The following is an 18425-nucleotide window of genomic DNA, read 5'->3' on the forward strand; positions in this document are numbered from 1 at the left end:
CAGGGTTCGAAATTGGCGATGGTCTGCTGGCCATTGGCCACCCAAAATCATGTCGGACTAGCTAAAAATCGTCAAATTTATAAGTTACTAGTCCGTGTGGCTAGCCAACATATTGCTTTAGTGTCGATCGTTCAGACTGTACTGTCTGTCAGTAGACAAGTGCTGAATAGAAAAGTGTGTGCACACGCAATTGCTACAAGCGAACAAAGCTTTGTGCGCTTGAATCCCTGGCCTGGGATGTATACATTGATCGCCGTCGTAAAATTGTATATCCATATAAGTCGCGTGTGGCTGGGGAGCCACCTAGCTACACACTGTATGTAGCTTCCAGCCACATATTCATTATTTTGAGTTGGGGTACGGTAGAAGGCGTCCCACTGTCCAATGTCTGCTTTTCTTTCTCTCTTCTTTGCTTCTTCATCCGCTTATTCCCTTGCCTCCCAAGTACGAACTGACTTTTAGAGTATTGTGTGTTCTTTACGATGTTATTGCATCATTTTTCTTCAATTAAGGGGCGAGTTTCTGTTCATGTGTTGCATATTTTGTTTGACGATGAGCAGGTGAAAAGTGTTCAAACTTTGTTTCCTGTGTTCTGTGAAACTCGATACAGGCCTAAGGAGATCTGATATAACAAAACACCTGAAGCTAATTCCTCCGGTCCCAATGAATTCATTTTTTTTTTGTGTGTGTATTGTTCATGTACTACTGATGTAAAGATTGCAAAGAACAAATTGTCTTCGTCCCAAGGATTGCGTCATACCAAGTTTCGACTTTGTTTATTTTTTTCGTGTGGCGTTCTGTGCTGCAAACTTCGGCTAAGGCATACGTATTGTTTTATTTCCATCATTTCTCATACCTCGTTTGGTACTATTTCTTTTGTTTAATGTCTCTTTATTCCTTCCCTTTATATTTCGAAGTATTTGAAAGTAATTCTGTCAAGTGTCTCGCACTGTACATGCATTTTCGGAACCGCTATTTCTCCGCTTTGATGCAGTATTTTGAAGGAAGTTTGATCCCAGCCACTTCAGTGTGCTGTGTGATCTTCTGTAGTGTTTGTGTTGTTGTCGGGGAGGTTGTTGGTACTTTGTGATTTGTTTATTTTCGAGTGATTATGGTGGTCGTGTTTCTGAATGTTAACAGGAAAGGGGCCAAATGATCTGAGTGATGGTGATGATAATTACTGATGCTGGTGGAAAAGACAGCTTGCTGAGCATACCTGTCCTTCGTCTTATTTCATTTCTCCCTCTTTTACTCTTCTTTCCCCTCCCATGAATGATGAAAGAAATTACATGCACCTCAAAAAGAACCACGTGCTAGCAACCTTCCTAAAGTTAAATATATGTTCATTACTAGCAAAGAATAAGGGGGGAAAACCACGAAAGCGAAGAGATTGTGTATGCAGTCTCTTACAGGAAACTCGACACCCCCCCCCCCCCCCACACACACACACACACACTTGTGGAAATTTCCACAAAAACAGGTGCCAGACGAAAGAATGCCCGCACTGGAATTCCTTCTAGTTATAAACAGCCTGGAATATAGATCGAAGAACTACAAAAATTGTAGCTCGTGAGTTGAGTTAAAGGAATCATTGCAAAAGATCATGATGCTAAGCAACACATCATGATTCTACAGCCTTTCTTTTGGCCCATAGTAGAAACATCGAACAGTTGATTACAGTGTACTTGATAGAGTATTTTAAACGTTCAATGAAATAAAGAAAGGGATTGATTAATCAGTCAATTAAAAATTGAATCACAGAAATATATGAAAGGTCTCGTATGCCGAGACAATTTCACTATGATCGAGTATGTAATGCAGCCACTATCTGGTTAGACAGCAAAATCATGACAATTTCACACTCATCAAAACTTTTACTTTTCAAAATTTGAAGGAACTTCACCTATGAACTGAAGCTCCACTAAAATACTATACTCAGATGATATGGCTATCAGCATTCGTTCATTTTTTGTTTTGTTTTGTTTTGTTGTTGTTGTTGTTTTTTACTCATAAAAGACATGATTTCTTTGTATCAAAAAACGTAAAACTGTTTACTGTTACCAAGCCATTAAACACAGCTACGGCGCATTCGATCCATCGAACGTGCAGTAACCTCAAACAAGCCAGAAGTATATGGTGCATTCCTTTGAACTTGAAAGTGAAACCATGTGTTTTGCACATTGTCATATCCACACACAGAGTGGCATTTAGCAATCATCGTTATGGCAGACTTTCTGATTTCAGTCAGGGAAAAAGAAACTTGAATATTACGAAAATGATGTTTAAAATCCAACAAATTAGATGAAAAAGCCTGAAGACAACGCATGTTTATTTTTAATGGTAAACAATAATTGAAAACACCCAACAAAGTTTTGCATTCGCTCACACAAAGCGCTCTTCAGAAGATAAAAGTACATGTATCCCCCCTCCCCTGTGAGGCAGTGGAAGTTTCCATGCACTAGTACATATTTATTGCGTGTAAGCAATCAATTAACGCTGAACATTGTGTAGTTTGGAATCTTCATCGTCTTGTTGGTGACCAGCTTGAGTACATTGTATACTTTGGCGTGTGTCCTAATTTTTGTTTAGAGCCCCTAGGCCTCATACGTCGTTGGGTTTATTTTAGGTTTTAAAATAGCAAAATAAGAGAGATTGAAAAAATCTTAATACTGATGGAAAAATAAGAATTTGTGCTTCCAAAGGTTGGCAGCTGTATGTACCAAAGATTGTGAATGTTTAGGAATAGTTGCTTCTATTTTATATTTTTCCAATCTTCTGTGTAAACATACGTTTATGCCTAAAAAAAAAAAAAGGGCTTAGCTTAAAACGAGTTGACCTTGAATTAGGCCCGTATTTGTCACTACTGAAACATTTGTTTCGTAACCAGTTTTTCTTGTGGCAAGAAAAGAATCTAAACATGTTCAAAATTTCTTTGCAACAGAAAAACAAACATTTATGACAATGAAAACTTTGCGATTTTGATTGCAATTGTTTACGACTTTGATTGCAACTGTTAACGAACCCTGTCGAAAACCTAAAATTCCCTAGAATTCGCTACATTCGCAAAAATTCACCGCTTTGTGAGATACCCCCGTAAAGTATCTCACTGAGCGGTGAATGTTTGCGAGAGTAGCAAATTATAGCAAATTCAGGGTTTGTTAACACAATTTGGTATCAAATTCGTAAACAATTGCGATCAAGTTCGCACACAGTTTTCATTGTTGTAAACAGTTTTTCTTGTCGCAAAGACATTTTGAACATGTTCAAAATTTCTTTACAAGAAAAACCGTTAATGACAAAGACAACTGTTTCCAAATATGATTGCAATTGTTAACGAACCCTTTTGAAAACCTAAAATTCCCAAGAATTAGCTATGCTCGCAAACATTCGCCACTCAGTGAGATACCCCCTTAAGGGCTGATTTTGCGGAGCACACAAACGATTTGCGAAGGATGCGAAAGGCAAAATCCAACATTCGGAGAAGCTTTTACTAAATGTATTCCTACAATGAAGTAAAAAAAAAATAAAATTCTTGCGCAGTTTGTGTGAAGTTCTCACAATGTACGTGCGAACGTCGTGTGTACCATTGCTGAAATACAGCCAGTTACAGACGCGAAAATCACGCAACAGAAATGCAATCAACACTAAATTTTTGAATAATCATTGGAGAAAAGTTTCCAAGGAGATTGATACAGCTGTAGCTGTATTAAGTTGAAGTTTTTCTCTTTCCTGTATTTCTCATTTCTTCCCCTTTCATTTCTCTGTTGTGTGTGTGTGCCGACAGTTTTTCTGATGACCTACCGCCACAAGCATTTGTTTTGTATTTTGTTTGTTTGGTGTTTTTTTTTTGCAGGTTTCCCCCACATATTACTTTAAGTTTCAAATGTAATTTTGGCATGCTTTAGAGTAATTCAAAGTATGATTCTGTGATTTGTTTTTAAGTCAAACATTTTGTCCTCTTTGCTGTTTCTTTTTTTAAATTCATATTTCAAGTTATTGATTGACTCAACAAGATTGTATAGACTAGTATACTGTGGAGTTTGTTGGCATAATGGAACATGCATTATGTACAATGTTTCTCAGGACAGCAGTCAATATTTTGAAGAGTAGTCTGTAACATACATTGTTTTACAGCAAATGAAATTATGCAAAGGGGAATTGTCTTGAGGAGTACACATATGATTGCTTTGATTAAGAAGAACTAGAATTATCACTGATGATTATTAATACCCACGCCCCTTGTGTTGCTTTATAGTATGTGATGTCATGAGGGCAATGACGTTAAAGAGATGGTACAGTATTGGTGGAGATGAGAATTGGGCTTTTTACTTTTTGCGAGATACCAAGAAAACACTTGTGAAATAGTACAGAGCATACTATTTTAAGAGGAATTCAAAGTTTATTTGATGAAAATCGGGTTTGGAATGACTGAAATATCCAAAAACAAAGTAAAACAAAGTGATCGTAATAAAGTGTGGGTCCCACACTTTATCAGAATTGCTCTTTTGATATCTCAGCCATTTCAAAACCAATTTTCATCAAATAAGCATTGAATTCCTCACAGAATTACATGCTCTTTCATATTTCATAGGAGGTTTCTCGTTATCTCACCAAAAAATTTTAGAAACCTGAAATTAGGTCTCAACCAAAACTGTACGATCCCTTTAATACCAAGTTTGTGCACTTGTCGAATTGGAAACAGAGTAAGTTTAGTTTACTGTACAATTACAGAGTTGACACCCAGTACAAAACTTACAGCATGACTACACTTAAAGACCATCTAAGTGCACATTTGCATGGGTGTACATGCATCAAACCTCCTGCCTAGTGGGAATGACACAGTCAGTTTTTCAATGATGTATGAATGCTCTTCGCGTGTAGATTGCGCTGCAGTGTAGATCGCGCCTAAGTTCACTGCCAACTTCACAGATAGGAACCTAATTAGTGATTTACTAAGAGGCCATACGTCAATGGGTTAAGAGCACACCACAATACCATGTGTACAATGCTTATCGGATAAAGTTCATTGACCATTTGACCTCTGACCTTGTTGAACAGCACCCATATCTGAACCTGACCTCCATCTTTAGGTTATATTCCTGTGGTGTGAGTTTGGTGGTCATAGCTCAAATCTGTGTAAGTTATTGAGAGTACATCACAATACTGACAGTAGAGTTCATTGACCTTTTGACCTATGACCCTGTTGGACTGCACCCATATTCAAAGTTGACAGGCATTTTTAGGGTACACATACCTATGGTGTGAGTTTGGTGGTCGTAGCTCAAAGCTGTGGAAAATTCACAGATTACACCAAACTGTAGATGATGCTGACAACAGAAAAGTGACACCTACGTTGTATGTCTCGCTTCCTGCTATGTGGGTGAGTCAAAATGGTCCTCTTGAGGCTAGTAATGGCAGCAAAAGTACATATAACTGTAGTCCACGTACACAACCTGTGGGAGTACCTTACCTGGACAGTATCCTTTGCGGTCAGTGCGAATTGACATACTGATATTCCCAGCTACACAAAGTCCACAGCAGACTGTCTTCTCCTGAAAGCCTGTCTGTGGTGCCTGAATCAGAATGGGAAATAGAAAAAGGTTGGCAGCATGTGATGTCAAACTGCAGGGGGCTTGACACATTTTTTGTTGAATGCATGGTACAATATAAAGATGTTGACCCATTCCAGTGAACAGCAATAATTCATTGGTAACCGATATCAAAAGTATCTATAGATTCTCTTCCCAAATACAATTTCCTCACTCTCGTTAATGGAGGGACAGAACACAGAACAGAGAAGTTCTGCTACTAACATGGATGTGCAACAGGACCCTACGTATTTATCTCTGGTCAATAATGCACACTTCTTGCCATTTATCACTGGTCCTTGACTGACACTTTCTGTTTTTGTTTTGTTTTGTATGTTGTTGTTGGTGTTTTATTTTTTTGCTACAAAATGTAAATGCCTTTTATATGATATTTATGCCTTTTTGGACCTAGAAAATAATAACTTACAACTTGCAAACATAAGTGATTCTGAAATAAATCGATTGACAGGGATGCCTCTACCTTCTCACACAATTTCTATATTGACCCTTGCTTAATACTTAGATGAAGTCCCTTTACCTTTGATCTTCATGACTGACCTCTATCCCCTCTGCATTCCAAAATCCTTGGCTGACATATTTCCATCATTGGAAATTCACATTTCCACAACTTTCCAAGCCAAATTTACATCCAGAACATGGCATTCTCAGTCAAAATGCAGCCTTTTGACCTTCATCTTAAAATCTTTTCACAATATTGTATGCTATATCAACCCATTGAGGATGGACTGATTTTGCTATAACACGCATTTCCCATAGATACTAGCCTGAGTATTCTCGGGGCTCATCTTTAACGGGTTAATAGTATTAACAATTTCAGGATACAACTAGAATGTCGCTATGGCGACTGGTATGCATCCATCATATTGCATGGTTCTCCAAATGGGTCTACAATACAACTTGACAATGTGACACAACAGTTTCACATAAGTGGTAAAAAATTAAATTGACACGTCTTGTCACAAATATGTTAAGTGTTCACTTTCCTTGAACTAGGTTTCATTTGGAGGATGGCTAAATGACCTTTGATCCTTGTTCTTTGACCCAATGACCCACAATTCTTCAAATAATAACCAAGTAGTAACACCTATTCTCATGACAGCACTTTGAGTTATTTTCAAAATTTTTGAGAAAATTGTGATGTTTTAACATTTTCACTTGACCTTTATAGACCCCTAGCCAAAATCTTTTGCTACAGAATCATTGTGTAGTAATGCATAATACCTAGTTTACGTTTATGCATCTGGGTCAATCCACATCAAATCAACCAATTTTCAGACAATTTGTAACCCAACCCCCTTCAATTTTCTTCAAACTCGCACCAAATGTGTCCCCAAACGTCTGACAGAAGATTCTGAAATATTTTGGCCAAAGGTCAAACGGTAGCTAAAAGATACGGCCTCACTTAGCAACCAATGCGCGGCCGAACAACTGAATTTAAATAAAATTTGCTATGATTGACTGCTGCAGCCAAGTTAGATGAGATACATTGCTCATTTTCTGTTAAAATTGGAAGAACTTTATGATCCTAACATGCACAATATATTATGGTGCCAATCTGACAATCCTTTATTGCACAAGAGGTCACCGAAAATGGTGTTACGCATCAAAGTTAATGTTTTTGGGTGCATGTTTGGAAGCTGATAACTTCAAAATTGAATCAGCTTAGAATCCAATATTATACACATTTAAAGACTCTAACTTACTCTACATACCTACCAAATATCAGCCACAAAGTATGCTTCGTTTTCTTGTAGGGCGCCCTCAAAGTTGGATTTTTTCAAAAAGTTGCCAAGTTAAAGGTCACAAATCACCACTCGTCCCATCGAGGAACGACACCAATTTTTATTTAATGATAGACATTTACCTATATTTTCATAGCTTACAAAAGAACTTTAGTAACCAGAATGTTTAATAGCTTTTTAATGCATTTGAAAATGGTCGTAAACACCAAAAAATCAATGTAAATTGACACGTGGGTTTTTTAGCACATTTCAAATTGCGATAAATCAGAGATGAAGTGCCAAGACACAATGGTATCTGGTGTAATGATAGTCTGTAATTAGTACCAAAAGGATATACATCACAAATTGTTCTGTCTTATTGGCAATGACCTTGAAAATGCAGCTGGAAACTACAAAGAAAAAAAACAACCCAGTAAATTGGTCAATTTTCCGTAGCCATAATGGTGTCAAACTGTGACCCCGTTTACAGTGCGAGGCTCGGCCGCTGCCGAGCCACGGCCAAGCCCACCTTCATTTCAGTGTAAACGCGCAAAAGGCCAAATGCGAGGCCAAAATTGGCCTCCCATTTGGCCATGCTCTGGAGGTGGAGCCCGGCCTTTTCTCTGTGTAAACGCAAACTGGGCCAAATGCGCGGCCAATTTTTGTCTGGCTTCCAAACCCTCTGCATGTACTATTTCGCTATTCAGGATATTAACCCCCTCAACGTCGAAAATTAGTATAGTTTAAGGTAGTTTTGTCCTGCAAAGGATTTTTTCCTTCGGCAAAGGCCTTTGCCCGAACGGCGACTTCGTCACCATGGAATTCAGTTGGCAAAGGGTCTGAAAACCAGACAATACCAAATTGCATTTGTTTACAAGCAGAGCGCCACTACGACAAAATATTGAAAGGTTTGAATCAGAAGCGTGGCCGAGCCCGGCAGTGTAAACGGACAAAATTGCGGGGCCCTGATTCGCAATGGAGGCTGGGCTCGGCCGCGGCTCGGCCCAGCCCCGCACTGTAAACGGGGTCTGTGTTTCCATCAATTTTAGTTGTGTGCCATTTCAGTGCTCAAGGTGACTTTAAGCTGAAAACTGCTAATCTTGTTCCATTCCTATTCTTTTTTTAAGCTACAAATAATATTTCAAATTATCTCCAGATCTTTTGACCTTGACATTGTTCTGAACACTGCTGTAAATTCCTTAATATTAGCATATTCCCAACACACAAGATTTACATCATTTCAAAATTGATTTTCTCTCAGACAGAATGCATGATCATATTTACAGTACTGGTAGTCTGTAACAAGTATTTAGAGGATCTACATACTATTGCGGTTGTGCGATTTTCATTCAGGATATGCTGATACCATGGCAACGCATTGTTGGACAATGACGAAAGATGGAGTTTGCACATCTACGTACCATAGCCGTCACATGTGCCAAATTTCAAGCCATATGCTCACAGACTGAAGGAGTTAATCTTGTAACTAAATCCACAATACTTTTGTATTCTTTTTAGTGAGAAAATGCTGTTACCATTGCAATGCATTGTTCAACAATGACGAAAGATTAAGTTTGCTCATCTATGTACCATAGTGGTCACATATGTGCCAAAATTCAAGCTAAATGCTACAAGACTGCGGGAGAAAGCTAAAGCCACAACATTTTCAAATGCTTTTTAGGAAAAAAAATGTTACCATGGCAACGCATTGTTTAACAATGACAAGTTTGCACATCTACGTACTTTAGCAGTCACATACATGTAGTACAAAATTTCAAGCCAAGTGCTCAAAGACTGAGGGAGATAACTGAATCCACAGTATTTTTGTATAATTTTCATGGGCAAGTCCAAGATAAGGTCCCCTCAGAAGGCAAAATTTCATCTTCGCTCAATATTGACATGTTTGGTATCATTTTGAAGCTTATGAGTTGAAGTTTTGGTTTCCATGAAGGAAAAAATGATATTATGTAAAAAGGAAAAAATGATATTATGTAAATTTATGCAAATTTCAAGGGCTCATTTGCATAAATGTGAAACACAGTGTTACGTAAAGGACATTTATAAATATTCACATTTATTCAAAGGAAAGCAAATGATATTTGATTAATATGTGGACATAAGAAGTTCATTAGTTTAACTTGGTACGAAAATTTAGGGATTATGCAAATGATTATGCAAATTAGCTCGTGTCCTATCATGAGATGTCCCATACATAACAATTGAGGTCATTTTTTTAGGTTTTTTTCTGAAATTTCTAAGGTTATTTGAATGCCATTTTGGAAAGTTCTCATTTATTGTTTAGAGAAGTTAAATACCATAGAAAGAAGAAAAAATAGTTAAAGAAATATTTTTTATTAGGCAATGAAATAATGTTACGTAAGGGACAAATGCGTTACGTATGGGACATCCTCATACATATTGCATGTGAATGCATGTAGCCAGCTGGGAAGGTCTCTCAGTACACAAATGGTCAATCATCCTGAAGAAAGCATCCCAACTTTGCAGCTACTTTTGAGTTATAGACACTTGAAACAATACATGTACTTGACTGAACAATTTTCAGAAAGGGGGAGGGGGAGATGGCAAAATACACAATGAAAATCAGCATTAAAGGGATGGTATAGTTTTGTAGAAATGGGGATTCAGTTTTCAACATTTTACGAGATGAATGGACACCAATTATATGAATTATTAAAGAGCATACAATTCAAAGACTAGAGGAATTCAAAGTTTATTTGCTGGAGATTCAATTTGAAATGACTGAGATACCAAAAACAAACAAATACAAAGTAAAATTAAGTGGTCCTAATAAAAAATGTGACCCACCTTTTGTTAGGACACCACGTTTCTGGATACATGTATCTCAGCCATTTCAAAACGGATTTTTGTCATGTGAACTTTGAATTCCTCTTAGAATTGTATGCTATTTAAATATTTCATAAAAGAAGTGCTAATTATCTTGTAAAAGTTGAAATCAGAATTCCCATCTGAACCAGAACTATATAGTCCCTTTAAGTACGATGTAGAGACCTCTGATTTAAAGGGTACTGAAACCGAATACATTTAAGCAGATTGAAAAATTGCAGTTCAAATACTAGTATATTGGGTACTGTTCACCACACAATTTAGAGCTCTAGCTACGTTGTAGCTGCATTGTGTAACACATGCATGTGATGATAATGATGATGTTACTTCAATGACAAACTGGATCAGTATTTGACTAATTTCAACTGATTCTACCTAAATAATTATGCAAAAATCTTGTTTATGGGTATTTTGCAAAATTATTTTGCAAAATACTCATAAACATGGTTCTCAGCACACTAAACGAATGGGGGACTAAGGGCATGCATACTCAGGTTGGTCATAAGAATATAAAAATATGATTGAATATGATTATGATGATAAATATTTGGGGAATATTGTTTCCTTGACAATCTGGGTCAGTATTTGAGTAGTTTCAACTGATTTTATTTCAATAATTATGTAAAATACCCATAAACATGGTATTCCACAGACTAAACGAATGGGGGACAAAGTGTCCCATACGTAACTGTCCCATACGTAACACGTCCTGTCTGTCTTTAATTAGAACCTGTAATTAGAGCTTTTTGCCTCATGACATGAAACTTACCTCTAATAATCTTGAGTGTTGTGACTGTCATCACAGTGAGTTACAAGTTGTAGAATGAAATACTTTCAGAGAGTTTTGAGGTTGACTTCTCCTAGATATCAATCACCATGATAAAGTTCAATATGATCAAAGGACATGAACACTATTTTTCAGGTCATAAAAGTCTCTGAATGTCCCATACGTAACGCGCGCGTTACCTTGGACTTGCCCTTATTCAGAATTTGCTGTTACCATGGCAAAACATTGTTCAACAATGAAGAAAGATTAAGTCTGCACGTCTACATACCATAACCGTCACATGTGCTAAATTTCAAGCCATATGCTCAAAGATTGAGGGAGTAAGCTGAATCCGCAATATGTTTGTATTCTTTTTATTCGTGAATAAATGCTGTTACCATGGCAATGCATTGTTCAGCATCGACAAAAGATGTGTTCTGCACATCTACATACTGTAGTGATCACATGCGCCAAAATTCAAGTAAAATACTCAAAAACTCAGGGAGTTAGGTCAATCAACGTATTTTTGTATGATTGGCAAAAAAAAAACTGCTGTTGCCATGCAACAGATTTATTTACAAACAAAAAAGGTATCTTGCACAACTACACATTACATTGATTCATTCATCCCCAATTTCAACTGAATTGCTATAAAACTCAAGAGAGTAGTTCGATCCAGAACATTCTGTAAGATTTCTTGAAAATTTGCCATTGCCATGGCAATGCATTACGCAATACTAACGAAAAAGGTGTCTTGCACATCTTCCTTTGGTAGTGGTCACACATGCTAAATTTGGAGTTAATTGCTCAAAAAATGAGAGAGTAGTTCGATCCACAAGTTTTTATGAAAATATGCCGTTGCCATGGCAATGCATTATGTGATACTAATGAAAAAGGTGTCTTGCACAACTTCCTTTGGTAGTGGTCACACATGCCAAATTTGGGGTCAATTGCTCAAAAAATGAGTGAGTAGTTCGATCCACAACATTTGGTAGGATTTTTAAAAAAATTGCCATTGCCATGGCAACACATTATGCAATACACTGTACTAACAAAAGAGGTATCTTGCTCATTTTCCTTTCATAGCCGTCACACATGCCAAATTTAGTGTCAATTGCTCAAAAAATGAGAGACTAGCTCATTCCACAAGATTTTTTTGCGACGGATGGCCCGCCCAACTGCCGACCAACCGCCCGCCCATCCGCCCTACCGCCCATAACCCCCCACCGCGCGGCCACCCACCATCCAAGTGATTCCTATACTCCCAATACATTATGTGCGGGTAGGGGTATAAAAATGTTTAAAACTCAAATGAATTTGGCCAGCAGGTCATGCTGCCCTGCCAGGGACCCATTAACTCTGCGTGTGCCACGTTCCCACATTCGACTCAGTCGGGCTGAATAGTTTCGCATATAATTCTGCTCAAACGCACAAACCTGCAAAAACTGATCGATAAATCGCCAAATACCACAACACAATGAAAGCGTTTCTTGCGATTCTATTCCTTTCACATATATAGCTTGCTTTTTATGTAGTAATGGACTAGCAAGCAGTGTTCCCTACTGAATTTGCATTATGTACATTCTAAGTTTCTTTTACTGTTTTGTGTGCAAAAGTCATGCCTTTACAGTAATGACAATGTAGCTACTGGGCATTTGAAAGAAAAATAATCAGAGTTTTCATACAATTTACATCAAAGCAAAGCCTGGTAATTTCTCTACAACTTTGCTAACTGCACGTCCAATTCAACATAATTCTATTACAGATGATTTTGGAAAACAGAATGTTTTCTCAAAGCATGACTATGCTGTTGTCTCAGAGTAATGTGGCACTCAGGGGGTTTCCACCATGGCACATAAAGAGTCGTAAGTGCACCTTCACCATTCGAACACATTGTATCCACCTTTGTATTGGCCCAATCCTATCTTGCTTGGCCTTCACACATGCCTAATTGTGCCACTACTTCCACTCTTATGAGAAAGTTCAAATATTCCTTCAACCTTGACTTGATCTGGAGGGAAAAGATAGAATGACAAACTTTTGAGGCCTTGGGTACCTCTTCCTAGGCCCCCATTGATCCAATTTTATTATTTAAAGTTTTGCATCCCCTGCATCTCAGAATCATTATTACTGGGTTTGGCAAAGATCAGATCATGCATTTTGAAGGACAAGATAACTTGTCAGTTTGCTCTTTGGAGGTCCCACCACAAAGTCAATTCCCTCTGAGGTACCCATATAGGCAAACACTCTCACTGTCATGAACATTTCGTATTCTTTACCTTTAAAAACATGCAGGGCAATAATGTCTCATTGCTACTTCTGTATGTAGCTGGAGAATATACAGGTGTAATTGAAATTTCCAGTTTGGGGTATCATAGGTCCTTATCCTGCAGATCCCCCCAAGTGGAGTCACCTTAAATCATCTGATAAAACTGGTGTCTCGTGGGCAATTCCACGGTTACTGACGTTACGCGTAAGGATTTTCATAAAATTGTTTATGTTGTAGTTTTGTGAATGAAAGCGACCGGGGCTTGTAATTAGCATTGATGAATGAGTTCATGAGAATGAAGAAATAGGTGGAAAGTTTTTCTCTCAAACTGCATTTCTTATCACATAGCAAAGTGAAAATGTGTCGGTAACTGACGTTACGGAAAAAGGACATGGGAAATTATGGTGTAGATTTAAATGGAAATATCTCATGTCCCTGACTTCTAAACTTTGTGGCCCGAATTCACAAAGGTGGTTTCAAATGAAACTACGGTTTCTAGAAACCATGGTTTTTAGAAACCGTGGTTTCGAGTCTGCGATTCACAAACGGTGGACTCAAAAAAACCACGGTTTCATTTGAGTCCACGGTTTGAAACCAAGGTTTCAACAGTGGACTCAAATGAAACCGTGGTTTCAACAGTGGACTTGACCTCAGAAAAGGGATTTCCCCTATCTAATTTCACACTGAGCATGCTCAGTAGAGTAATGAACACATACACACATAGCATTGTCATGTTGTTGTTGTTTTTTTATCAAAAAAAACATTAAAAACATTAAAACATGAAAAACATATCTCCTTAATTCCCCTGTATGCTGTTACCGAGTCTTGTGTATATTCAATGCAATGGAAAGACCCCCCCCCCCCCCCCCCACACACACACACACATTGGATGGAAACTACTGACCCTGGCCTGGATGACCACAGTCACGTTGCAGGAAGGATTCAACGTTTATTTGATGAAAACTGGTTTTCAAATGGCCGAGATATCAAAAAAGCGACAATAATAAAAGGTGACAGGCCACGCCTTTTATTAGGATCTCTTTGTTTCACCTTGTTTTTGGATATCTCAATCATTTCAAAACCAATTTTCATCAAATAAACTTTTCATTCCCCTTAGAATTGTGCTCTTTGACATCTCATAGAGTGGTTTCTGTATATCTTGCAAAACATTAAAAGCTAACTCTTCACCTCAACCAGAATTGTACAGTCAGTTTTATATACAGAGTATGTAATTACAATGAAAAATACATCAGACATGGTCTCACAAAGTATGCACATAGTATGTACTGTAAAACAGTTTAGTCATAAATGACGATTTTTAATCACCGGCCATCCAATGGCCTGACAATGAAATTTACAAATTTGCAACATGTATGACTCGCGTGACACTAACAGTGTATACCTTTGTATTCATTCATATTCATTTCCTTAAAAAATAGAGACAATGCTACTACAGTGTATTAGGATCATTTTACTGGTACTTATGAACGTACATGAAGTTATCAAAATACAGAAAATATTGTGCAGTTGATGGATTATGATGTGTTACAAAAAAATAAAAAGTTCAACAATGTTGACAACATGTAAACTCTGTCGAAAAATAACAAAGTTGTCTAACACAAAAGTACTGCATGTACATGACTTCATTTATCGCTATACATGTGAGATGTTAAGAGAGTAAAGACTCCCTGAGCCTACTTGAGATGTTGGATTTTAACTAACTTGTCTCAGTTCCAGCAGCCTGGTTTTGTTCAACCTTCCCGTGAACATCATTATCATATTCAGCCCATCCTCCTCTGGCCCCCAAACAATACATAATACAATGCATCAAGTATCACTTTTTCCCTAACAACATGAGTGGGCCACTCAAATCCTTCAGTTTTGGACATGTGACATTTTAATAGACACCCAGACTGTTTACAAGTGTCCAACCACCTGTCTAAATGTATACCAGGTAGCCCTGAATATTATGGCCACCAACAGCTTATCCAGAGTAGCCACAATTAAGATAGTAAGATTACCACTTATCATGCCTGGTACATGTTTAATGTTTCCCTTGTCCAATGGTCAGTCCAGATGAGAAGGGGGTAACTATGAGAATACAGTTCCTCAGCATTATCAAATGACCACAGCCTGCCTTTTTACATTACCTCCTGTCAAAAATATATTCTGCTGACATGTAGGTCAGGACATTCTTAATCAACTTACCTTATCTAAAGTCTCGTATATCGTCCACACCTAAATACATGTATATCTATTGTTCACTCCCAATGTTTAACTGTATGGTTTTTACTTTGTGAGCAGTCACATGTTTATAATATGATCACATAATTTTTGATTGGTGACAAATCCTTACTACCAACATAATAATGTACTTTGTCACAATGGCATTACAATGTACAGTACGTTAGCCGTGTTCAGTAGTTTTATCCTCTACTACACTACTAGTACTAATGTGTTAAATATTTTCTACTAGAAATGCAAGACAGTGAGATGGACAATACATGAACATGCAAATAATTATACGTCTGCCAACTTTCCTGAACTACATGTATCTAGTACAGAATAAATCCTGATAAAAAGGCATTATCATAAAGAGAGAGATGACTGTCATTGTCCCCGGACTTAATTAACTGCAGCCATGTGAGATTTTTCTTATGCCTATGAAATGTGGAGCGACTCTGCGGCTTACTCATCAAGCTTGGGAGACACTTTCTGGGATATTTGGATAGACATTCCAACATTCTCTAACCGAGGTGGCTTTTGATGAATTGTTTGATTTTAACAATTTCCAAGTCGTAAGCCCCTTACATGTATACAGGATTGTTGTCACTTTTTGACACGTCCTGGCCCCATGTCAGGATGGTCAATGAGAGTAAACTTCAGTTCCATCTTAGAACCAATCACCTTCAGCCTTTACATGACATTGCAATGTTCCTGTCTATTCATAGTTTACTAGTTTTGACAATTTCACTAAGAATGTGTTAAAGGGATGGTACAGTATTGATGGAGATGAAAACTGGCCTTTAACTTTTTTGCGAGATACAAAGAAAACATGTATGAAACACATTGTAGTACAGAGCATACCATTTTAAGAGGAATTCACAGTTTTTTTGAAAATTGGGTTTGGAATAGCTGAAACATCCAAAAACAAAGCAAAACAAATGATCGTAATAAAATGTGGGTCGCACACTTTATTAGGATCGCTCTGTTTTGGATATCTTGGCCATTTCAAAACCAATTTTCATCAAATAAACATTGAATCCCTCTTGGAATTACATGCTCTTTCACATTTCATAAGAGGTTTCGCACTGTCTCACCAAAAAAATAATGAAAACCTGAAGTTAAAGGGATATTCCCGACGATTTTCATGATTTCACATCATGTAGTACATAAATCGACAACTCCATGTATAGACTTGTGGAATTTATTGTGGCTCTTGAGCAGAGAAACAACACTTTGAAAAACCTTAAAGATGGCCCTTCCCTTTTGCATTCCTTCCCAAATAGCACAGAACATGATATATTCCACCAGAATGACAAGACTATTGTAAATCTATAACATTCCTGTGATATTTGAAGGTTGTTAGCCGTTAAAATTCAAATGATGCACCAAACGCTCACCGTAACATATTCTGTGTACTAGGCACAGCTGCATACATTACTCCTCCTGTGGTTGTAATATGATACTTATACTTCGAACAACAGATGTGCATGTTAAAGCTGTCAGAAAAGAAGAATTCACTAGCTTCTCTTAGTTTGTTATAGATAGCAAATAACAACACACCACTTACATGAACTACATGTACAACTAAGTGCATCAAACAGATCTGTAAAACTAGACTAGTATTTAGATTTGTAATTTTTGCGAAGTTCGCAAAAAGTATTCAAATCTTAACGGTCAATATACTAGTAACTAAACAAATACACGTAAAGACCCTCTTGAGTTCAAAATTGACAGGTTTCCAAATAGTGTTTTCTTCAATACCTGTAAATATATCTAACTGATCACTATTTTGAAGTTATTCAACCAGGAATATCGTCATGTTTCAGACTTCAACAACAGAAACATTGAATTTTCATAATTTTTTTGTACACAATCAATGGAAAATTGTGAGGGTATGACATGGCTAGCTCACCACATTGTACAAGAACTGTTTTGTAGAATTTAGGAAAACTTCAAAATGTTGTAACTTCCTTATTTTTCATCTGGTTTCAGTCCATTTTTTACTGTTGAACTCATAAGATTTTACTCTTTTTTTATCATACTAACATATTTGGACTGGATTTCCTCTTTACGTCTCAACCAAAAGTATACGATCCCTCTAAACATAACTGATGTACACCGTACATTTTAAGATTCTTTAACTCAACATTAATTTAATGGGGTCTACATGTATATCCACTGTTTATATTGTATATACAGTGTATGTATATATTTATGAATTATATATATACACTGTATATACTTTGGGGGGATAACATAAACCAGTTGAATAGAAAAGGGTAAGTATTTATTTGACAGCATGTATTCCAGGATCAAACATCATGCTTCATTGTCAATAAGCCATGATTACATTTCTGGTGATATTTATTTTTGTTTAGTGAGACAGAGGACTAACAAAATATTGTTGTTGCCATTTCATACGATAGCATAGTGTCTTAGAATGCCATGGTCGTAATACAGCAACAAAGATGTTCGGATAATGAGATTCATAACCTGAAGTAATTTGAAATTATTGTAATGCAATGTCTTTAAATGAGATGTCATTTTTCTTTACATTTATATATATTTATTTCATCACATTTACATTCTATATAGCCAGAAATGTTAGGCATTTTACTGTTGATACATGAATTGCCATTCATCAAAAATTGATGAGAAAAGAAAGAGAAGCATATGATATGCAAATAAATTTCACTTGCGGAGAGCACAATCATTCAAATGAAAAGTGGTTCTCCATCATTTTCACAGTGTGTGACCACAGAGGGAAAAATACTATTGATATCTTATTTGAGTATGTAACGAGCACAGCTAATATGATTCAGCCAACTAATTCTTGCCAGTGGATGCATTAAACAAGAGGATTATCATACTGATGGGATATCTACATTGATCGAATACCTGTTCTTCCTGTCGAGGAAGTACAGGGGTGGTATTCTGAACACCGTTTTATCTCTGTTGTAACTTGTGTT

General features: G+C 37.1%; 1 protein-coding gene across 1 annotated transcript in view; it reads right to left on the minus strand.

Annotated features, from left to right (window-relative positions):
* Nucleotides 1–18425, minus strand: part of LOC139711862 (arrestin domain-containing protein 3-like) — a 144972-nt gene that overhangs the window by 43686 nt on the left and 82861 nt on the right. Inside the window, exon 5 of the mRNA XM_071623712.1 lies at nt 5471–5573. Coding sequence (XP_071479813.1) covers nt 5471–5573 — 103 coding nt within the window. The remainder of the gene's footprint in view (nt 1–5470; nt 5574–18425) is intronic.

This window comes from Diadema antillarum, unplaced genomic scaffold, assembly GCF_040938485.1.
Source record: "Diadema antillarum isolate AM-2024a unplaced genomic scaffold, OU_Dant_1.0 seq00001715_RagTag, whole genome shotgun sequence".
NCBI classification, from domain to species: Eukaryota; Metazoa; Echinodermata; class Echinoidea; order Diadematoida; family Diadematidae; genus Diadema; species Diadema antillarum.